The 24,851-nt window shown below is 40.7% G+C and overlaps 1 protein-coding gene across 1 annotated transcript in view; it reads right to left on the bottom strand.

Annotated features, from left to right (window-relative positions):
• ITGAV (integrin subunit alpha V) overlaps nucleotides 1-20,722 on the bottom strand; it is a 102,824-nt gene extending 82,102 nt beyond the window's left edge. The window contains exons 1-2 of the mRNA XM_052653802.1: nucleotides 20,538-20,722; nucleotides 9,660-9,790 (exon numbers count right to left, since the gene is read on the bottom strand). Of these exons, the coding sequence (XP_052509762.1) occupies nucleotides 9,660-9,790; nucleotides 20,538-20,722 (316 nt within the window). The remainder of the gene's footprint in view (nucleotides 1-9,659; nucleotides 9,791-20,537) is intronic.
• Between the last annotated feature and the right edge of the window lie 4,129 nt (nucleotides 20,723-24,851).

Genomic DNA, 24,851 nt, shown 5'->3' on the forward strand with positions numbered 1-24,851 from the left:
TTCCGTCTATGGGGTCGCACAGAGTCGGACACGACTGAAGCGACTTGGCAGCAATCTATGCATATTTTGTTTCCTCTGTCCTGGAACTGTCTCTTGCCTCTGGTGAATTCTACCTTATCTTTTATTAGCTACCTAAAATACCAGAAATTGATCTGGGAAGCTTTTCTCCAAGGCCTCAGCAGAGTTAAGACTTTCTGGGTCTGCCTCCTTTATTTCAGTATAAATCTACTTGTGTCTACTGCTCAGACATAAAGTGACATAAATTTAGACAGGTCTTCCCACCATCATTTTTAAAATCTTTCTTCCTCTTCCACTACCAAAAATCATGCCCTGGGATAAGAAAAAAGCACACTACAAGTATTCACCTTTCCTCTTTAAGAGCTAAGAAATCAAGTGTTATGCTATTCTAATACCAAACTCCAGATTTTCTTTCTTAGCTACTGCTACATGTCTTAATGTACGTGACAAGTCACACTAAAATGGCCTACAAAGTTATACACTGTTTAATATCTAGGTATATCTTTGGTAAACAGAAAATAAAATTGGTTCATGAATTATTGATCAGTAAGTGAAAGTGAAAGTGAAGTCGCTCAGTCGTGTCCGACTCTTTGCGACCCCATGGACTGTAACCTATCAGGCTCCTCCATCTATGGGATTTTCCAGGCAAGAATGCTGGAGTGGATTGCTATTTCCTTCTCCAGGGGATCTTCCCGACAAATACACAATAACTTGAGCAAACTCCGGAGATAGTGGAGGACAGGGAAGCCTGGCATGCTCCAGCCAATGGGGCTGCAAAGAGTTGGACATGACTTAGCAACTGAACAACAACCACAGATACACACTGGATTTGTAAAGGATGTTTTCTTACTATGACCTTGTTTTCCAACCCAAAAGAGAAAAAGGTACTCTCTTACTGCTATTCTTTTTCTGAGGTTGAAGAACTGTAAGTTTTAGTTCTCTAAACAAGCTCATAATCTATCATTTCTTAGCTGTGCCAGATAAGACAGATTTTCCGACATAGGCATAGGCATATGTCTTAGACTCAGTCAGATACTACCATAAAAGCTTTGAATCTCTAGCAAGTGATGCAAAAAGCCAGAGATGGGTAAGAAAGTATTCTCCTGGTGTTGTCCCATAGCCAGTAACAGCAATTCCAATAGCAATAAAACCCTACCTACACTACTAGTTACTGTTAGCTTCTCTTACGCATTATTCAGAAAACTATCGAGTTACCAATATTCTGCCAATAAATTCCTATTCAGCAAAATTTAGCCAAAGTCAATTTTTATTGCTTTACATGAAGAACCCAACACCTGCAGGCAATAAATACACACACACAGCCTACCATATGCCAAGCACTTCTCTATTCACTAGCACGCAATGGTGAGCACAAAAAAATTTGTCTGGAGAATTTACAGTCTAGTCTGGAAAACAAACACATCGTAAGACAACCAGAAAGAAAAGAAGTGTAAATTTTAGCTAAATAAAGAAAAAGAGCTGTACTTACTGCATTGACAGCCTGCATAGCAGAAGCTGATCTAAAAGGCAGACAAAGGGAACTGGGAAAGGACGTTGATAATACACTAACACCAAGTATTTCCTCCAAAAAGCACCTTACTGTAAAAAACATTATTGTGATTCTGCAACTAGCTGATGTTTGTTCTTATTACAAAAAGGGATAAGTCACTATTCTGTTTTTAAAGAGAAACAGCCCAAGAAATAAATGAGCCTCAAGCAAGTACTTCATACAGTTAAAACTTCAAATGTTGATACAACTATCAGGAGGGATTCTCAGGATTCAGTTTAATGGTCAGACTCACAAAACCACCAGAGGCCACACTCAGCACTAGTCTATTTCGAGGCTTTAGAACAGAACCAGACATACCTCCCTAAGAGAGTCCTCACATGAACTTTCCTGCACAGCAGTACACACAGCTGTCCAGAGCCCTTCTCTTTGCCTCACCAGGAGACAGCTCAGACATGAACGAGATCTGGTGGATAAAGCAGCTACCAGTGTGTCAGGTCTCAGGCCCCAAGGGAATGGTATCTCCTATAAAAACCCCACAGCCAGCACTTTCAGACTTCCCACAAAGGACATGCCAGTTATGAGAGTCAATGCACTCAGGGAACGCTGACGCTATGGCTTCCCCATCAGCTACTAACAGTCTATAGTTTCTCCTAAACTAAATTCAATTTACCAACCAGGGGCCATTCTTAGCAAAGCAACTATATCTATTTACTTAGCTACTCAGGACCCAATAAAATAGAACAAGAAAACTTAACAGGAACTCGGGTTGGCATGCAGAACAGGAAAGGGTTTTAATAACCATTTTCCAAAAGCTGACTACTGATAAAATTACTTAGTTTTAATATCCCTACATGTATTATTCAGTTAGGCTGCATTATGCTAAAGTAACAAGCATCCCCAATATCTATTAGTCAACAATAACAAAAAATTATTCTATATACATACATTGTGGGTCAGTAAGAGCCTAAGCTTCACATCATCCTCACTCAGGAACCTACGCTGAGGGAGCCTCTATCATTTAAACTATCACCACTCACTGTGCCATCTGGCAAGAGGTGGAGAAGAACAATGCCCCAACTCCTAAACCCTTCCACCTACACTGCTGCTCATGTTTCATTAGCTAGCAAAAGTCACAAGGGCTTACCTAATGCAGGGGCATCCCTAGAAGTTTTAGAAATATGATACTAATCACTAGTTGTAATATCTACTATATATCATCTAAGAGCTAATGTAATAAAATAATTTTATAAATTCAACATCATAGTAATTTTATAAATTCAACCATTTAACATAACAATAATCCAAGCCTATGCCCCAATCACTGATGTTGAAGAAGCTGAAGCTGACCAGGTTCTATGAAGGTCCTACAAGACTTTCTAGAACTAAATACCAAAGGGAAAAAAAAAAAAGATGTCCTTTTCATCACAGGGGATTGAAGTACAAACGTACAAGTCAAGAAATACCTGGAGTAACAGGCAAGTTTGGCCTCCAAGGACAAAATGAAGCAGCCTTAAACAGAGTTCTGTCAAGAGAACACACTGGTCATAGCAAACACCCTTTCCCAATAACACAAGAGATGACTCTACACATGGACATCACCAGATGGTCAATACAGAAATCAGATTGATTATATTCTTTGCAGCTAAAGATGAAGAAGCTCTATACAGTCTGCAAAAGAAAGACCGGGAGCTGACTGCAGCTCAGATCATGAGCTCCTTATTACAAAATTCAGGCTTAAACTGAAGGAAGTAGGGAAAACCACTAGGCCATTCAGGCATGACCTACATAAAAAATCCCTAAGATTATACAGTAGAGGTGATGAATAGATTCAAAGGATTAGATATGGTAGACAGAGTGCCTGAAGAACTATGGACAGAGGTTCTACCCTGTACAAGAGGCAGTGACCAAAACATCCCAAAGAAAATGAAATGCAAGAAGGCAAAATGGTTCCAAATTGGGAAAGGACTACAACAAGGCTATATACTGTCACCTTGCTTATCTAACTTTTATGCAGAGTACATAATGTGAAATGCCAGGCTGGATGAAGCACAAGCTGGAAGCCAGACAGCTGGGAAAAATATCAACAACCTCAGATATGCAGATGATACTGCTCTAATGGCAGAAAGTGAAGAGGAACTAAAGAGGGTGAAAGAGGAGAGCGAAAAGCTGGCTTAAAACTCAACATTCAAAAAATTAAGATAATGGCATCCAGTCCCATCACTTCATGACATATAGAAGGGGAAAAAGTGGAAGCAGTGGCTGACTTTATTTTTCTGGGTTCCAAAATCACTGCAGATGGTGACTGCAGCCATGAAACTAAAAGATGCTTGCTCCTTGAAAGGAAAGCTATGATAAACATAGACAGCATACTAAACAGCAGAGACTGTTTGCCGACAAAGGTCTATATAGAAATCCAGGCCGCCCCCAGCTACGGCTGTGTCCCAGAATCTGCACACTGCTCTCACTTTCGGGAGCTTCATCTCCCTGATTGGTGGCCCCCTCTACCGCATCTACTTCCAGATCCTAACGCAACTGTAGGAGTAACAGAAGCAACAAGCCACAAATCGAACCGGTATTGTTTAAGAAGCCACCATGGCTGAAAGCGTGGTTGGATCCATTTGGTGGGAGATGAGAAGACTATCACCACCTTTAATTATGAAAGGAGAAAGAGACTTCACGCTTTCAGTTCTACAGCAAGTATAATCAGTCACCTGGCTAGAGAATGATGGCTGGAGAAGAAAACGCGAGAAAGCCATAAAGAAGAGTAGTACTGTGTACAAGGATTAAATTCCCTTAAGTTCGAAAGAATCCTGGAATAAATCACACCATTAGGAAAGTTTTCATGATTTGGTTTCCTTTCTAAAAACGAAGCTTTCTCACCCAGCTGGGATTGGAGGTGATCTATATATCATTCAATCTCTACCTCTTACCCACCTGGGATGTGCTATGAATATAAGCAACCAACAGACTGGGGAAGATCCTAGTCTGTTTGCAGTCTTCCAAATGGGAAGTTTCCGGAGGAAACCACCATAATGAGCTGCCTCATAGGGCTCTTTGAAAATGTTAAAGTTGATAAAACTCTTTGAAGACAAGGTACATTGTATTCTTTAAAAATAAATCGTTCAACTCAACTATCTCATTAGGAAGGTTGCTCTATGTTGAAAAATAAACTTGAAGCAAAACTAAAGGATAAACATGCCTACCAGAAATCATTGTTGAGTTAACTGAAGTGAAAGTGTGTATACTAGAATGATTTCTTTTCACTTCAAAAGAAAAAAAAAAAAGGTCTATATAGTCAAAGCTATGGTTTTTCCAGTAGTCATGTGTAGCTATGAGAGCTGGACCATAAAGAAGGCTAAGCGCCAAAGAACTGATGCTTTCAAACTATGGTACTGAGAAGACACTTGAGAGTCCCTTGGACTGCAAGGAGATCAAACCAGTCCATTCTGAAGGAAATCAACCCTGAATATTCTCTGGAAGGACTAAAGCTAAAGTTGAAGTTTCAATTATTTGGCCACCTGATGCTACGAGCCAACTCAGTGGGAAAGACCTTGATGCTAGGAAAGATTGAAGGCAAAAGAAGGCGGCAGAAGAAACGATTACATACTGCCACAAACTCAGTGGACATGAATTTGAGCAAACTCCAGGAGACAGTGGAGGACAGGGAAGCCTGGTATATGGGGTCGCAAAGAGCTGGACACAAGTTAGCGACTGAACAACAATTAATTTTATTTCCCAAATATTCAAAAAAAATGAGGATGGAGCCCTTTAAAGCACTTAAGTCTCCTCTGGACTCAGAAACACAATAAAGCAGAGAAAATAAATTAAGTAACTGAAACGTTTCATGATCAGCCCCGGAATATAGTACAGCTGTGGAAAGGTAGGCAATCTTCCCAAAGTTAACAATGGGAACTCGTGGAAAAGGGAATGGCAACCCACTCCAATATTCTTGCCTGGAGAACCCCATGAACAGAGGAGCCTGGCTGGCTACAGTACATGGGGTCACAAAGAGTTGGACGTGCCTGAGCAACTAGACAACAACATCACTGGAAAAAATGGCAGAGCCTGGATTTGAACGCAGGTCTGTGTGACTCCATGGTCTATTTCCTTTTCATGACATGATGATGCACAGCAAATATAGATGGAGAGAGTGAAGAAAGAAGAGTCAAAGGGCAAACTCCACAAGAGTACCAAGAAGGTTAGGAGCCAGGGAACTATATTCAATGTCCTATGACAAAGCATGATAGAAAAGAAATGAAAAGAATACATATATAACTGAGTCACTCTGCCGTACAGAAGAAATTAACACATTATAAATCGACTATACTTCAATAATTTTTTTTTTTAAGGTCAGGAGGAATAAGAGGACAAGATAGTTTCAGACAGGCAAAAAGTGGAAACTTTAAATAAGACAGTGGTGGACGAGGGATCAAGTGTCCACTGAGGCAGAGCTGCCACCAGCGATTTGAGTTTGGGCAATGCTGGGTTAGGTTCAGGGAGCCACCAGACTGAAGTAGCTGAGCATGGGAGGTGATAAAGGGAGGCAGACTGTTCAATATCCTGCTTATGAAGAAAAGGAGAAAGGAAAATGGCTAACAGAAGACACAAGCTCAAGGGAAAGCTATTTCGATTAATTTTTCAGGTACGAAAAAGCATGTTTGAAAGTTGTTTTCTTTTAAAAAAAAAAAAAATTTAAAAAGGAGTACGGGGGGAGGGCAGGATCATAGAGGGACAAATGAAAGTAAGCAGGGTCCCTGAGAAGGGAGAAGTATTAACAATATAAAACAACTTGAAGCGGAGGACAGAGGACAAGACTGTGCATCACCGACTCAACTGACATGAGTTTGAGCAAACTCCAGGAGATGGTGAAGGACAAGGAAGCCTGGCGTGCTGCAGCCCACCAAGTCGCAGAGCTGGAAACAACTGAGCAACAGAACAACAGATACTAAGTGAGTGACCGTAGTGGGCCTGGCCCTGCACTAAGCAGGTCACACGTTTTAACATTCCATTTAACTCCACAGGAATCAACTCATTCCTTTTAACACATTCCTGCAGTGTGTCAGGGAGAGGGTGGTAACCTGTTAGTAAACTCTGAAAAGCTGAACAGCAGTAAATGACAGGGCTGGGTTAAGCCCCAGGCGATTTGCTTCCAGAAACCACATTTATCCTCTCAGCTACTATCTCTCCTGACTCAAGACTGAGGATGAGGGAAACAGAAATGCCACTACCTCTCTTGGGATAATGAAAAAGATAAAAGACATCAATATCAATGGTGCAGAGATGTGATGTATTTGGGCTAGGATTGGACAGAGGTGTGAGGAAAGTTCAGGAGGATGCTGTAAGTTGGAAGCATTTCTTCCATAGTCAAGATACACTCTGACGGTGCTAGTTCCAGATAGATATACATGTTTATGACTAGATTACTGAAAACCATATTGTCCTGTTTTCTTAAATTCAAACACTATTTGGATAAAAACTGTATTGGAAAAAATACAATTTGTATATTTTTTTCATAGAGGCTGTACAAAATGATTAGAGAACTATCATAACCAAGGACAAAAAGAATAGAAAAAGTCCATACATGACAATGTACAACTGAAGGACTTTAGCAATTTCCTCACTATAGGAAAAGCTCTTATGACTCATTCATTCTCTATTTAATTTATTGGGTACCACTCGTGCCAGGCACTGATTTAGGCCCTGGGATTGCAGCAGTGAACAAAACAGATAAAAACAATCCCCATGGAATACATATCCTAATTGAAGGAAAGGATAACTAAAAGAAATTAACTAAAAATAAATTGTACAGCAATGTGAGTACTAAGGAAAAAAATAAAGCAGAGAAGATGATGGGAGCACAAAGTGGGAAAGGGGGAATTGGAATTTTAAATAAGAAGGTCAGCGCATAACTGAGAAAATGACATTTGAGGAATTCCTAGAGGAGGTGATGGAGGGGCACCCAATGTACATGTGGGGAATCAATGTTTCAGGCAGTGGAAATAGTCCAGGGAAAGATGAGGTGAGAATGTGCCTACTGTTTACAAACCTCTGCAAAGAGACCCAGTGAGGCTGGAAGAGCATGAAGGTAAAGACGGAAATGGTGGGCTGAATACTCAAGAGTCCTCGCAGCTACTGTGAGACAGATGGAAGTGGAATCTATCCACTCAGTGGAATCTGAATGGGAATGTTACAATCTGAATATTATTTTAAAAGAATCACTCTGGCTGCTCTAGAGAACAAACGGCAGGAGGTACCAGGGGCAGAAGCGCGGAGAACTGCAGAGGGTGGTGCTGGCTCTTTTCCATCTGCCTTCCAGGCCTCCTCTCCACCGTTCCCCACCCTACTGTGTGCCGAGGATGCCTAGGATGCTGACTGGGGCGTGGACCACCCTGCCTGCTGGCACGAGATAAATATGGACTGTATGTACGTAAAACTGAATAATCGCCATGATTGGCAAAGAATGAGGTAAATCTATATATGTCTATAAGAGATTATATTGGGAGGCGGAGGGGGTTGACCCAGGTACCTTAGTAATATATAGAAGACTATTTCGAGAGTTGCTTGTTTTTTTCAAAGGATATATAGATATGTAAGAATAAGAAAATTCTAAGAAGATAAAAGAAATTATTTAAAGTGGTAGCCTCTAAGCAGGCTGATGTGAGCAAATCTATTTTTCACTGCCTACTCTTTTAAACTTTGAAATTTTTTCAATAAATAAATTTCAATAAAGACCAGTTAATAAATTACCTTGCACTGCACAAAACCTATGGTGTTGAATACAGAACTATATCTGAACAGTTCAAGTTTTATTCATTAACATGCATATTTTGTTAGAAGACACAGAAGCCCTGACCAATACTACCCTGAATCTCAGACATATTTCTCTATTTGTGGTAACACTGAACCTTTTACATACTCCTAGAGTTTTCCAAATGCCATATATATGGGGAAAAAACAAGGTTTAATGCAGATGGTTTCAAATGGAAAAAAGCAAACGTGACCTGATTCCTATGAAGAACTGGCTTACTGACATTCATTTTGGCACTGATCATGATATCAAAGGGAACAGTCCATATCATGATTTCTGTTTCACTGATAGTATAATTCCCAGAATGAATATTTTAGAACTAGCAGTAAATAACAATATAGAAAAAAATACTAATTTTTTTCAGGCTTATCTTAAAATATTCTGTCAAAGCCAACAAATCAACACTGTTAAAAAAAGTATGCAAACTATTGTACCTGAAGAATGTCAAACTATTTCTCTAAGCTTTCACAAATGTAGATAAATATACCAACACAAATATATATAGGATTATGCAAATTTTGGGCTTCCCTGATGGCTCAGACGGTAAAGCGTCTGCCCGCAATGCGGGAGACCCGGGTTCGATTCCTGGGTCAGGAAGATCCCCTGGAGAAGGAAATGGCACCCCACACCAGCACTCTTGCCTGGAAAATCCCATGGATGGAGGAGCCTGATAGGCTACAGTCCATGGGGTCGCAAAGAGTCGAACACGACTGAGCGACTTCACTTTCACGCATATTTTATTTTACCTACGTAAGTGAAAAACTTAAAATTATTTATTTCTCATCTTATCCTATTTTTCTCCTTACCACCACAGTGGAATTGTCCCTGTAGAGAAAACTTTAATGTTATCAGAATCATAACATTATTTCCCCAATAAATTCTAGAAAAGAATTTAAGTCAACCAAATCTACTTGAATACAAAAGATTCCTCAACTGGTTTTTGATAAAATTTTTTGCACCTCTTCAGAGAAAGCTTTTTGTCCTTTCTCTGTTCGCAAAAAATTTTAATAGATTTCCCCAGACTTCTGCAGGTTAACATTATCAGTAAAAGTTGGAGACATCTAAAGCAATAGAAACATAATGTATTAAGGCTTTTACATGCCACAAAACTGTACAAAAAAAAAATCATATAATAAGTCATTTGTCTTTAACTCTCTGGGGATCTGAAGTACTTATATATGTCATTAAATTGTTACATTTAAGCTAATGCAAGTATTTTCAAAAATTAAATGTTTTAAAATATGTCAAATGGAGAGGGGGAAAAGATAGAGGGAAACATAAATAACAGAAATTAAGAAAAGGGGCCACCATATAAATGCTTACCTGTGGCATCAAACTCAATTGGCTGGCACCTACGGTGAGAAGACCAGTCACACTTAAGGACTTGCCCTCCTTCCACAATCCCAGGCTGGGTAGTGTTTGCTTTGGGCGCTCCCACCAGAAGAAACATCCTGCTAAAATACAAATGGGAAGACAAAGACTTTAAGTTACACAAAGCATAACCCATCTCTTATGATTTAAGAAAAGCAATCATTCTCCTTATTTTATCCATAAATATTTTTTAAAAACCACTCACTGAGAGCATAATCCATCTTCCTTTCGGTGCTCTTTTACATACATACATTATTCAGTACGGTTTATTCAATCCAGTAACACATTATAGGGCAACTTCAGGCTTGTTGTCGCTGTTGTTGTTCAGCCACTAAGTCGTTATCAGACTCTGCTGCGACACCATGGACTGCAACACGCCAGGCCTCCCTGTCCCTCACCATCTCCCAGATCTTGCTCAAACGCATGTCCACTGAGTCGGTGTTGCCATACAACCATCCATCCTCTATTGCCTCTTCCCCTCCTACCCTCAAACTTTCCCAGCAGCAGGGTCTTTTCCAATGAGTCGACTCTGCTTCAGGTGGCCAAAGGACTGGAGCTTCAGCTTCAGCATCAGTTCTTTGGTGCTCAGCCTTCTTCATGGTCCAACGCTCACATCTGTACATGACTACTGGAAAAACCACAGCTTTGACTATAGGACCTTTGTCGGCAAAGTTATATCAACTAAAAATTTATGCCAGCCAAACTGTCACTTTAGATAGGTACAGTTTATCATGTCAATTATAACTCAATAAATTTGTTAAAAATATATGCTGGCTGAAGACAGGAACATTTTGTTTTAATTTGGGGGTTTTGGGGTTTTTTTTAATGATTTACTTTATACATTCTATATCCTGAATGTTCAAAAAAAATAAATGATTTCTAACGTATGGTAAATCTAAATATTATCATTTCTCCACTGGGAAAACTTATCTTGTCTTAAAACTACATACTTCAATTTTTTTTTATAGCAACTAACAAATTTCTCTTTTCACTGGATTAATCTAATCAACCTCTGGTCAAAGAACAAAACCACTATTCAATTTCCTAAAAGGGTAAAATTAGCAAAAGATAAAAATAATCAGGAATCAGATTTTTAAGTAAAAGAGGTCTTTTCTTTAGCTGTTTTTCTATTCATTCAGAAAAAGATAGATTGAGTGTCTCCACTACTAAGGCACAGATCTGGGCACTAGAGAAACCAGGGTGAATAAAACCATCCTGATTCCTGCTCTCACTGGAGCTTACATTCCCTCGGGGGAAAATCAAGAAACTAGCAAAGAAAATTAGTAGCTGTTACAAGTGCTAGGAAAGAAACCAACAATTGGCTGAGAGACATTATTTGGGCATGGGGAGAGGACACCTTTTTAGATAAAGGAAAGTTATCTCTAAGGAATGCAGGGGAGAGATTTTCTTCAGATAAAGGGATATCTAAGGAAGTTATCTTTACAGAACTAGGAGAAAAGACTTCTTGTAGGTAAAGTCACAAATGGATTTACCTCTAAGTACACTGAAGTGTACATGATTAGAAGGAAGTTGCCAAACAGTGTCTTGTGTATTGGGAATAAGGGAGTGAGATGCAGAGGCTGAACAAGTCAGTCAGTCCTAAAAGAAATCAACCCTGAATATTCAATGGATGGACTGATGCTGAAGCTGAACCTCCAATACTTTGGCCACCTGATGAGTGGCTCTACTGAACAGCCAACTCAGTAGAAAAGACCCTGATGCTGGGAAAGACTGAAGGCAAAAAGAGAAGGGGGCGGCATAAGAAGAGATGGTTAGATAGCATGACCAACTCAATGGACATGAATTTGAGTAAACTCTAGGAGACAGTGGAGGACAGAGTAGCCTGGAGTGCTGCAGTCCATGAGGTCACCAAGAGTCAGACACGACTTTGTGACTGAACAACAACAATGGAGAGGTGGAAGGGAACATCCCAGGCAGAGGTACAAAGACGCAAGGCAGGAAAGAGCTTACAAAGAGGAGCAGCTGAAGGAGAGCAAGCTGAGAACGGCACAAAACAAAACTAGGGTGCTCGTGAAGTGAAGGGTGCTTGGCCAAAGCTAAATCACGCAGGGTCCTTCAGCCAGAGCAAAACTTTCGGATTTTCTCCTAAGGTCCATGTGAAGCTTCTGAATGTTTCTTTTTAAAGCAATAGAAAGACATAATCTAATAAAGAAAACGAAATTTGGTGCCTTAGGGGAAACAAATAAAGAGGGAGGGGGGCAAAAATGGAACAAGAAAAGTGAGAGACTTTCAGCAGCGGAGGGAGGAGGTGACAGTAACTGAGATTGGGAGCGTAGATGAAGGAAGAGACGGATGGGCAGAGTTGGAAAATATCTGGAGTAGAATGAACCAGAAAAGTGCATGGCTTGACTAAGGTAGAAGAGAAGATGAGATGAAAGAATAATACCTCAGTTTCCTTCTGGAGCGTAGGAGTGGGAGAACCATACACGGTGCTGGAAAAGCAGAGAGAGTAGGGAAGCAAAAGGCAGACTGAGTATTTTCCAGGAAAACCAAGAATTCAGTTCCCAACATGTTAGCCTGCAACACCTGTGAGATACCTACTTGGTGATCTGTGGCTCTAAGGGGAGTTCTGTCTTAGAAATAACATGGTGAGAATGTGGAATGCAGAGTTTCGCACAGAGAGGAGGACCAAAGAGAGGAAGCAACAACATTTAGGAGGCAGAGAAAGAGGAAAGAGTAAAAGAGGCTGAGCAGGACAGAGTCAAGCACAGAAGGCCCTCAATAAATGCTACCACCGCTATCATTTCATCTCCTTATTAAACACTAAGCCATTTAAACATTCTTCCAGCAAAGAAAATACTCACAATTTAAAAAAAAGAAAGAAAATACTCACAATTGCTTTTCACTTTTTTGTGAAATTATGAACAAAACTACATCTTAAATATAGAATGCTCTGATTTCTTTTTTTTTTTTTTTTTTGAGCTAAAAGATTTTTATTGTAAGGTAATCATGGCATCAAAGGAAAAGTGATAAAACTGATTTGGCGGAAGAACTGGAATGCTTTGATTTTAACTTTTATTTATCAATTTCATTTCTTCTGGATGGTATCTGCCAAATCCTATTTAGACCAGTCAAGAGCTGGCTGCATGAATTACTTGAATCTTGCTTTCAGATACTCATCTTAAAACTCCACACGCAAAAGACAAAATTCCCAACCAAGCCACACCCTGCTGAATAAAGTTTTATGCAGTCATATTTGGCATCAGTAGAACACCAATGCTGGCTCTTTGTCCTCATAGCCAGCTAAGTTTTCATTCAGCAAGGAAAAAAAAAAAAAAGCTGAGTAAGAGAATCTTTAACCCCCATGAATAAGAGAGCAGCTCAGTTATCATCCTACCCTCCTTCACTACAGCAAAGCTGGTTAACAGTTAAATTACACACACACACACACACATCCATACACACACATATATACGAAATCTGCCTTTCAACAGGTCAAAAATTTGGCTACAAAATTATAAAATTGCCCCCCTCATCTGAATTAAATGATTCTTGAGTACAAGATAGGAAAAAAAAAAAGTATTTCTGAGAAGTATACTTTTCAGATCTGTACCTAAAAAAGCATAGGATCATTCCTGCAGTAGCCCTAATAAGGGTAATACAAGCACAGGTGTGTGCTATGATTTTTGTGTTGTGGATAAAGGACAGGTTCCAAGACATCAGGACAGAAGAGCCGGTTCTCAGAATCTATCTAAAAACCTACAAGCAAACTCATTTCTGAACTGTCCTCACACAGCACACTACAGTATCTTTAATAATTTTTTGGCAAAGCACTTCTTCCCACCTTAAAAGAAACTGCTTCCATGAATGAAGGATACCCTCATTCATCTTCGTACTGCCACATAATAAGCACTTTAAAAAGCTTTTTAAATTGACAACTGAGTGGCAAGTAATTTGATAGTTACAAGTCTCAGTTTTAACAGCCATACATAAAAAGCCACCTCCACTATCACCAACCCCTGCAGAATGCAGAAATCATCCTCCAATAAACATCTGATCATTTAAGTTATCCTTATATAATTTCTTTCTGTAACATATCGCTTCTTAATCTTGGATTTCAGATACTTGAGGGCTGGGAAGTTGGTAGGGAAAACAGGCTTCAGCAAAGACAGAAAAAAGGGCACTATAGGAGAGTTCTGAATGGAAATTGCACTCACTCTTGGTAGCACAGAGCTCGAGTTCCTTGGAAAAGACCAGAAACAAGGCTGCTGCTTTTCATCAGACCATTTGCACATTATGGGCATGAAATGACAGTAATTAGATGTGCTAACCAGGGTGTTCATCAAGTTTTCCTAAGCATACCTTCATGTGCAGTCTTGCACATTGGTGAAATGCCACAGAAATGGTAGACTAATATGAAAGGAATGTGTGAGCATTCTCAGCTTCTAAGTGCTAGGTTAACGGGAGGACTGGGAGGGAAAAAAAGCTGAGAAATAAAGTTCTTTGTGCAAAGTGTCAACATGATATTTAAGTTACATGTAAGAGTGTTAGAGAAAGTTTTAAAAGAGAAAAATGGAGAGATAAAAAGAGTAAGACTGCCTTAGACAAATGTTAAGTCCTAAAAGGGAGAGAAAAAAATTAAGCATTTGTAGAGAACAAAGACTACAGCATGACAAAAGATACTATATGAGAAAATTTAGACTATAAGAGCAACACATATCACAGAGAGGAAAAGCCCGCTAGTGTGCTGGGAGGACAAGCTTATGTCATGTGTCTTTCTGCCCCAGTAACAAAAAACAGCCTGTTAATAAAACACCTTATAAATAATTAAATCATTTTTACTTAAGTTCATCTAGGAATATCTAATGAATGTCTACAACAGCTTAAAGTAAAAGAAGTGACAGACCAGAAAAAAAAAAAGTGTGATGTAAGCAGCACTGTCTAATGAGCAGTTTGGGACTAAAGGTTCTAATCACCATATAAATCATTCAAGAAAGTCACTATAAATCTCTCAGCCTCAGTTTCCACTTCCATTGTATGGAAATAGTAATGCCCAGCACAGTTACTTAAAAGCGCAATTTTCTGAATGTGTACAGATAAAAGCAAACTTAGAAAATGTTACCACTTCATAAAAATACAAGATGATGACATCAGAACTGAAAACAACTATTAATAAAATTATTCCCTAATAAAACAAGAAATAAAAAGTTAAAATCTCTTTTTAAAAGAGCTTTTTCTTTCCTCAATTTTCTCAAACGGTCATTATTTAACCCAAAGGCAAGCTCTCAGGAGACAGGTAAAAAAGAAGGTAGAAAATAGTTGGCTTGCAATATTTCCTGACAATGGCGGACAGCTGGGGAAGATACACAGAGTTAGTTGAGGCTGACAGAGATTTCTCTGATAAGCAGCAAAAATGTGAACTTGAGCAACTTAGTTTCACGTGCTTGCAATTTCCAGGCAGAATCCATCTCCCACCAGAAAGTTTGCCCCAAAACAGTATCAGAATCCCCATTTTCACTCAATGACTTATTTTCATTAAATGGCTTTAAAATTAAGGTTTACATATATGAGCAGGCTATTAATATCATGCCAAGAAATTCTAAAATACAAAGAGTAGAATGTGTGTTTGGGGGAAGCAGGTGAAGAAGAAAGAGGGAGGGCCAGCAGATAGGAAAAGAGAAGGAAGAAAGGGAGGGACAGGATGAAGGAGAAGAGAGGAGGGAGTGCAGAAGAGGGGGAGGAAAAGGAAATTTTAAAAAGGGAAGGGAGGAGGGAGGGAGGGGAAGAGGATGTGAGAGAGAGACAAGAGGATATGAGCAGACAAGCAGGAAGATGCCCTGTGGACGCACTTCTAACCCAAAGTGTACCTTAGGGGCCGTTGCTTCAGGGAACGGGACCTTGACCACCCATGAGAGACAACCAGCCAACAATGACAACAACACTTCTCAAACTCTCCAAATGAACTAAGTTATTTGGCTGCTTTCAGCATCGACTTCTCCATGATAAAGCATGTTGAATATATTTTGGCTGACTCTGGCTGACCAGTGAGGTTTCACCAAAAGGAACTTCCGAAAAATGATCATATACATATACAGAAAGAAATGTGTATAACAGTGTCTGAATGTTATTTCAGAGCTATAATTCCAGTCTCATTTGCTTTTCACTTAATAAAAAAAAAAAGCAGTTACAGTCAACATTTATATGATGTAAAACAGATGCATTAACTATAAATTCTATGTATTTGCTCTTTTCCTTCATAATATCTATCCTATAAACCTTGGGCCTTCATCAGGAGAAATCAACATAGAACTTGCTTTCCAAATAAAAATGACAGAATCTATGCATGTATATTATTTATGATAAGAAAAAAGAACCAATACAGCCGAGCCACACTACACTCAGTTCATGAAAATAACCTGTGTTATTTGGTAAACGGTTGTGAAGTCGCTCAGTCGTGTCCGACTCCTAGCAACGCAATGGACTGCAGCCTACCAGGCTCCTTCGTCCATGGGATTTTCCAGGGAAGAGTACAGGAGTGGGGTGCGACTGCCTTCTCCAAAAAGATTGTGAAGATGGTTACAAAGATGAAGGGAGAAATAGGATGTAAGCTTTTAAATGTAGATGCAGACTGGGCCAGACTGAAAGGGGCCTTCATCCAGGTTAAGCAGTTTGGACTTCATCTCTGGTCATGAGAACACTGCTGAGGAAATTTAAACAGCAGAATACCAGGATCAAAAGATGCTTCAGAAAGAGAAAACTATTAGAAACACGTAAGATGTTTTGCAGGTCTAAGAGCTAAATGATGAGCAAAAGGGTGATGACCTGAGTACCACTGACCACGCTTGTGACAGCTCGTCAAAGTACAAGTGGAAAGCAGGGATGGATGCAAGAAAAACTTCTAGGACCTTCTGCCTGGTGACTAATCACTGACTAATATTACGGGTGTGCAGTAGGAGAGATAAAGAAAAATAGAAAATGAGAGGGAGGAATATGAAATGATTTCCAGAGCGACAGAGAGAAGGAAGGTACCATAATAGAAACAGGTGCAACTGGCATCACTTAGTGAAAAAGCTCCTTTTCTTTTTTCTCAAATTGAGGTAAGACAGTCTAGTCAAGGAGAAATGATCCAGAGGCTGTTGAATATCAAGTTTGAGCTCTGCTTTGAGATAGAAGATGCAGACAGGGAAGCAGTATGGTTTTAAAAGCTCTCCAGGTGTTGCAAACAGGAAGTCATGACTGAGAATCATTTTGCAGGACAGTCTGTGACCACGGCACACTCACCCAAACCTTGTCTTTGGGGTCACAGGACAAGAAGTAACTGTAAGGCTCCAATCATGTTTAATGAGGGGAAAAGCAAGCCTTATAATCTAGCGTTGCTCATTACAGCATTATTTCAAAATATATGTAAAATGAGAACTGTATAACATACCTTAAGAATAAGAAAACTGTTCATTTTCTTCTTAAAATTTGAACACAAAAATTAAATGGAATTTGAATTTCATTTGTTTTGCCTTTTGTCCCCATCATTTTACCCTACAACATCCCACTCAAACAAATGAAGGCTGCAAATGCTTCTGGCCTCAGTTCCCTCATCTGTAAGAATGAGTTTATCTGCTTCCCTTCTTCCCCTAGGGGTCTGTGGTGTAGAGCAAAATGAGAAATCACAGCAAAAGTGCTTTGTAAATTATAAAATAGGTCAACCAATGTAAAATACTATTATTATAACTAAGCCTAGGGTGTAATTTTTAACTCCTTCGATTACTCTCCATAAGAAAAACATGCCTTTGCTTCTTGGCCTGTGTACACTATTTACACTTTATGTAAGTTTGGCAATATAGTCACCATAAATTAATGCATACAGGAAAAAAAAATAGGGAGTGCCAATGTTTTATTTTTTCATAATTACTTTTCCTTTTCCTCTGAATCATAGCTAATTTACAATGTTGTGTTAGTTTCTGCTGTACAGCAAAGTGATTCAGTTTTATATATGTATGTGTGTGTAATCTATTCTTTTCCATTATAGCTTATTACAACTTATTATAAGACATTGACTATAGTTCCCTGTTCTATATAGCAAATCCTTGTTGCTTTATTTTATATATAGTAATTTGCATCTGCTAATCTCAAATTCCTAGTTTATCCTTCTCCCCTACAATCTTTCCCCTTTGGTAATCATAAGTTTGTTTTCTATATTTTTCATAATTTTCAAATCACAATTTTTCTGACTTTTCACTTTAAACCTGACATTTCTGGAGCAATTTTACTGAAGTCACTTTAATATTTTTGCTTATTATGAACACTGATTCATTAGTTTTCATTAGGGTATGGATATAATTTGGTAACAATTTTCTGTAACAAGAAAAATGAGACATAAAACAGTCCTTCAGCTGCCAAAGTTATTTAGACACCTTCAGAAACCAGAAGCAGCAGGAGGAGACCTCATCGCTTCCTCATTAATCCAGGCACTCTTCCTTCAGAAGAAAGGAATTTTTAATTAGCACTTTTTTTAACATGAATTTTATTTCCCTTTAGATGTTTATTATCATACCAAATGACAACAATAAATGCAGCTGTTGATACTATAAATGGCATTCTCATGCATCTGGGATTCCAATGCTTGTTAAACTTTAAAAGTACCTTTCTACAAAATTAAGCACATTGTTGTTGTTTAGTCATTTCAGTCCTGTCTGACTCTTTGCAACCGCATGGACTGTAACCACCAGGTTCCTCTGTCCATGAGACTGTCCAGGCAAGAATGCTGGTGTGGGTTGCCATTCCCTTCTCCAGGAGATCTTTCCAAGCCAGGGATGGAACCCCCATCTCCTGCACTGGCAGCCGATTCTTTACCACTGAGCCACCAGGGAAGCATAAGTTTGCATCAATCTTTTTTAAATCTGAAATGCTCAGAAGTAGACACCTTTGTTTATATATATTTTGGGTTTTTTTTAATCTCAAAGATGATTTTATATTTTTTTAAGTTAGGCTATTTCTAGAGCTCACTAGTCTATTAGTAACAAAGTTAGTGAAGAAAGTTTCAAAATGTTATATGAAACCAAACCAACTTCAATTTTACCTTACATTAAAGGCCCAAGTGGGAGATCATGTAAACCCGTGACGTCACAGTGTATTCAACAACTACAATGGCTAGTCACAAAGTAGACATCCAGCCTCGCAACCAAAAAATAGGAAATATGTCATGCCAACAGTCAACATTACTGCATTTTTCATGGTAAAAACACTTAAAGTTTATCATTTTGTCACATATCTTTACACCACTATGCTCAGAGGGTTGCCACAGAGTTAAGAGCAATATTTGCAAAACACTCCATCAACGTGAAAGCATTTAAATGCTAATTCTTGTTTCTGTAACTCTTGACAAAAGACAACATGCATTTTCAAAATTATTAGAATTATTAAGAGCACTCTGAAAGCAACTAAAATCCTCTGGAATATAAAGGCATACACTTAAAACTATCTGGAGACAAAAAGAAATTTAAATAACAAAAAAGGCTGAAAATATGATTACGTCAAATGAGAAGGCAGTAAATGCTTCCTGAAGTTAACGATTATTTTTATCACTTTGGAAAATCTGTGCTCAGGTCTCATAAAAACCAATGACGCTGGAGAAAGCAAAATTGAGTTCACTACAGAGATCGAGGTCTAGTTTTCACCAACTGCTTCCAACAGATTTACTGCTGCAAAGGTTGTCACTAAAATGAATGATAATCAACAACTCCCAGAAAGAATAAATCCTGATGAATATTATTTAAGAGTCAAGGAAAAATACTTAATCATCCTCAAATTAGGTATGTAGGAATAGGAAAAAATGGTTCTAAAAAGCACTGACCATTAAAATTATCCTCCCTCCCCTTCCCAAAAAGCAATACTTTAAAATATAGAAAAAAAAAAATATGTTGCTACGATTTATAAGAGCTAAGAACAGTTCTCCCTGTTGGAAACAAGACTTAAACATCAAAAGACAGCCAGTGAACACTGATTAAATCAGTATTTCTAACGCTAAAAAAGGTGGTAGGTGGTGAGAATGATGTCAGCGTTTGGTGACGTGAGAGACAACTTTTAATCCAATAATGACAATAACTCTGTTCCAAATCCTGTGCAACGCGAAACGTTGGCAATTTGAAACATAACTGAAACGACCTGTAGTGAGTGAAAACTCAGCAAACACCCTTGTTCTTTCTGAACAATGACCCAAATAATGGATCACTATAAAAAGAACAGATGACACATCCAATTCATCTGTTCAGCCTCCAATGTGCACAGGTTTGACAGTCTCAGAGATAAGACACAATGAATCTCCTACAACAGAATGGTCATTTTAGTCATCAGAATGTCTGGAAAAGGAGCAGACGAGGAGGGACAGAATGAGACTGAGAGGCGTAAAGAATGAGGGAGGGCTTTGGGGAGAGCGAAAAACACGGGTGTTTAAGTAAGGCTGTGAAGCAAAAAAGACGACTACAGGAAAGGCTAACTCTAACTGGTATTGGAGAGAAAAAAGTTCGGAGATGAAACTGACCACATCCCGGGCGCCCGCAGAGGCTGCGCGGTGTTCCGCCGGACTAGCCTTTGTTGATTTCCCTCTTTCCCCTAATTTTAAGCACAGGTCTGCTTCAAAGCGCTCCCTATGAAGAAGGGAGCAGGGGGAACTGGGTGATGAGCAGTGCGGGGGTTCACCTCCCCCAAGTATTTCATCCACCCAGAATCTAACTCGCCCAGTGAGGGGGAGGGAAGGTTAGAAGGAACGGATAGACGCCGGGATCTTTTGCAGAGGACGCTCCCTGTGGGAAATCACAGGGTGGGTGCGCTTGATGGCGGAGGGGACCAACTCCCCTTCCAAGTGTGGCCACTTACGAAGACGCGCTGGGCACGAAGAAGTCCACCGCGAAGCCGAAGTAACTTCCCTCTGGGCCGGAGTACTCCGCAGGACTCTCCACATCTAGATTGAAGGCGCCGCAAAGAGGCAGCAGGATTCCGGGGAGAAGGAGCAGGAGGCGGCGGGGGCGAAGGCGCAGTCGCCGCCGCGGCAGAGAAGCCATCGTCGAAGTGCGCGCGGGGCGCCGAGCCCGGAGCCGCGGCCACCCCGCCCGGAGCGCACGGAGCCCGCGGCCCGCCGCCTGCGCGCGCCGAAACTTGCCAGCTGCTCGCTTCCCCGCGAGTCCCGGACAGCGCTGGGGGAGGAAGGAGGGCCGAGCTGCGGAGCGGCCGCCCGGGAAGTGGGGCGCAGGGCGCGCGGGGCGGGGACAGCAGCGCGGGCGGCCCCCGCCTCTCTCCGGCTTGGCCGCTCAGCGTCGCGCCTCGGGCTCGGGACTGCCGGGACGGGCGCCGCACCCCCGGCCCGGGTCCTGGCTCGGCCAGTGGGAGGAGGCAGAGCAGGAGGAGGAGCCGCCCTAGAGGCTGAGCCAATTCGCAGGAGGAAGTGGGGGAGGAGAGTCAGCCTCGGACTGGGACGAGCCGAGCACACTTCCGTGCGCGCTGGCTATCACCCCCTGTCCCAAGAACGGGGCTCGAGGATCGAGGCCCCAGACCCTCAGAGCCCGGGTCACCGGCAGCGCTCCTAGAGTAGGGCCTCTAACCCAGAACCGGAGTGGGGGTGGGGGGTGAACGATGGTCGGTGGAGGAGATGCTCGAGCGTCCCAACCCGCCCGCGCCCTACGGAGTGCCAAGGGCAGCCGGATTCCCCCGGCAACTCTTGTGCGACTTTTATTTAAAAATGAGTAAAGCTTTGTCCGTGTCTCGTGTTTCTGGTACTTTAAAGCTCTCAGGCACTCACAGACGAAACTCTAATTAATGGTCGTTCTCCTCAATTCTAGCCCACAGTCAAACGCTGAACTTAATTATAAACTTTCAGAATGCTAGCACAGCATCTTCCAGGCGAGTCGTATTAAAACTGATTTTCAGCCGACCACGAAAGGATGGGCAAGGCAAAGAACCGCAATAATCGGTTTAAATTACATCAGATTAGTCAAAATCTTATTCCTAGTTTATTAGTGTAGAAGTACGAAGGTGTGATCTCTCACTCACCTAGAGCCAGACATCCTGGAATGTGAAGTCAGGTGGGCCTTAGGAAGCATCACTAGGAACAACGCTAGTGGAGGTGATGGAATTCCAGTTGAGCTGTTTCAAATCCTAAAAGATGATGCTGTGAAAGTGCTGCACTCATTATGCCAGCAAATTTGGAAAACTCAGCAGCGGCCACAGGACTGGAAAAGGTCCGTTTTCATTCCAATCCCAAAGAAAGGCAATGCCAAAGAATGCTCACTCTACCGCACAATTGCACTCATCTCACACGCTAGTAAAGTAATGCTTAAAATTCTCCAAGCCAGGCTTCAGCAATACGTGAACCGTGAACTTCCAGATATTCAAGCTGGTTTTAGAAAAGGCAGAAGAACCAGAGATCAAATTGCCAACATCCACTGGATCATCGAAAAAGCAAGAGAGTTAAAAAAAAAAACCATCTATTTCTGCTTTATTGACTATGTCAAAGCCTTTGACTGTATGGATCACAATAAACTGTGGAAAATTCTGAAAGAGATGGGAATACCAGACCACCTGATCTGCCTCTTGAGAACCCTGTATGCAGGTCAGGAAGCAACAGTTAGAACCGGACATGGAACAACAGACTGGTTCCAAATAGGAAAAGGAGTATGGCAAGGCTGTATATTGTCACCCTGCTTATTTAACTTATATGCAGAGTACATCATGAGAAACGCTGGGCTGGAGGAAGCACAAGCTGGAATCAAGATTGCTGGGAGAAATATCAATAACCTCAGATATGCAGATGACACCACCCTTAGGGCAGTAAGTGAAGAAGAACTAAAGAGCCTTTTGATGAAAGTGAAGAGGAGAGTGAAAACATTGGCTTAAAGCTCAACATTCAGAAAACGAAGATCATGGCATCCAGTCCCATCACTTCATGGGAAATAGATGGGGAAACAGTGGAAACAGTGGCTGACTTTATTTTTCTGGGCTCCAAAAATCACCACGGATGGTGATTGCAGCCATGAAATTAAAAGATGCTTGCTCCTTGGAAGGCAAGTTATCACCAACCAAGACAGCATATTAAAAAGCGGAGACATTAGTTTGCCAACAAAGGTCCGTCTAGTCAAGGCTGTGGTTTTTCCAGTAGTCATGTATGGATGTGAGAGTTGGGACTATAAAGAAAGCTGAGCGCCAAAGAATTGATGGTGGTGCGTGGACTTCAAGGAGATCCAACCAGTCCATCCTAAAGGAGATCAGTCCTGGGTGTTCATTGGAGGAACTGATGTTGAAGCTGAAACTCCAATACTTTGGCCACCGGATGCAGAGAGCTGACTCATTTGAAAGACCCTGATGCTGGGAAAGATGGAGGGCAGGAGGAGAAGGGGATTACAGAGGATGAGATGGTTAGATGGCATCACCGACACAATGGACATGGATTTGGGTGGACTCCAGGAGTTGGTGATGGACAGGGAGGCCTGGCGTGCTGCTGTTCACAGGGTCGCAAATAGTCAGACAGTACTGAGCAACTGAACTGAACTGAAGGATTTTAGATTTGGAAGAAGGAATATGCACCTGAGGTCCCTTGGGGCTAGCTTCCTATAGGTGTTTTCCACCTCGCCCAGGCCCTGGAGCTGGACTGAGGACTGAACCTTGACCTTTTCTTTTGTATTCACAACTCCTAGCACCTTGCCAGGCAGTTAGTAAGCAATCAATAAAATGTTGAAGCAATGAATGAGATGAGATGAAATCATGAGCAAACTTTGCCCAGAGACATGACTTCCTCATATTGTGTATCAAATGCTAAAGAATTTAGTGAACAAGACAAGAGTATAAATGCATTGTTTGGATTTTTAAAACAGTTTAAAAAGTACTAAAACAGTAATTTTGAATTTGAACCTAACAGCTCTTAATCCTGTGCAGGGATCTGTATGTAAACTGAAATATCTAATTTGAATGTATAGTACTTAATTGCATCATATACTTTGATTTTTAAATGTGACTAATAGTTATGCAACACAACCTTAGGCATGTTTCATAACGTTCGGCCCAACACTTGCCTAAAGGAAATCTCATATAGTAATTTCCTTTAGGCAAGTGTTGGACCGTACGTTAAAAAACATGGTTGTGTTGCATACTTGTACACAAATATAAATGTACCTTTTTCCTTGCCATGTTCTCTGGTACACAAAACAGGCCATGGGTATGTATAACACACAAACCCAAAGGGTCATCTATGCCTTAAAAGCCTGAGAATCAGTTCCCTTGGAAATCTACCGAGATAGGGAGAGAAGCTGAAACTTGAGTGAATGAAGACCACATTTCTATGAGGGGACAAACAGGGTAAGCCAGTACCTTAACCCCCAGGGTTGTGAATGCAGACATGTTTACTACAGAGTAGTCAGGCTTGACCAGTGATCTATCCAGCACCTTGCAGACTGAGGAAGTTTATTATGTGAATGAAGCAACTAAGCTGCTTTAGTCGTGTCTTACACTTTTCGACCCCACGGACTGTCCATGGGATTCTCCAGGCAAGAATACTGGAGTGGGTTGCCATGCCCTCCTCCAGGGGAATCCCAACCCAGGGATCGAACCTGTGTCTCCTAACGTCTACCTGCATTGGCAAAGGGGTTCTTGACCACTAGCACCACCTGAGAAGTGTGTATACCAGTTCAGCCCATGCTTATTCAGAATCCACAATGTGCCAGGTATTGTGTGCATAGGAGAGGGCAAGAGCATATCTTATGCTACAAAGAAAAACTATGCTATTCCCCATTCCCATGGCATTCTTTAAAACTACATAATAACAATTTTCCAACTTTAGAGAACTATATCAACATTAAGTATAATCATTTTTAAATCAAGAAAATTAAATAGTAAAAATATATTTACTTTTAATTTACCCCATACTGCTTCGTCCTATGCTTAAAATCCTGAGTCCACTGATTTCTGTAAATTCAAGTGCCTGAGTTCAACTCCTGGCTTCACCAAATACTAGTTAGTTGTGTGATGCTGGGCAAATCACTCCAATCATTATGTGCCTCAGTTTTCTTTTCAAAGAAAGCTCAGTTCTGTGACCAGAAAATAAGAGGAATTTCAAATTTTTATCTTTCAACCAACATCAAGGAGGATTCAGTTCATAATCCACAGAAACCCTTTTGAAATCCTCCTTTTCCGCCCTCCATTTCT

The sequence above is a fragment of the Budorcas taxicolor genome, chromosome 2 (genome assembly GCF_023091745.1).
Source record: "Budorcas taxicolor isolate Tak-1 chromosome 2, Takin1.1, whole genome shotgun sequence".
In the NCBI taxonomy this organism is placed as follows: Eukaryota; Metazoa; Chordata; class Mammalia; order Artiodactyla; family Bovidae; genus Budorcas; species Budorcas taxicolor.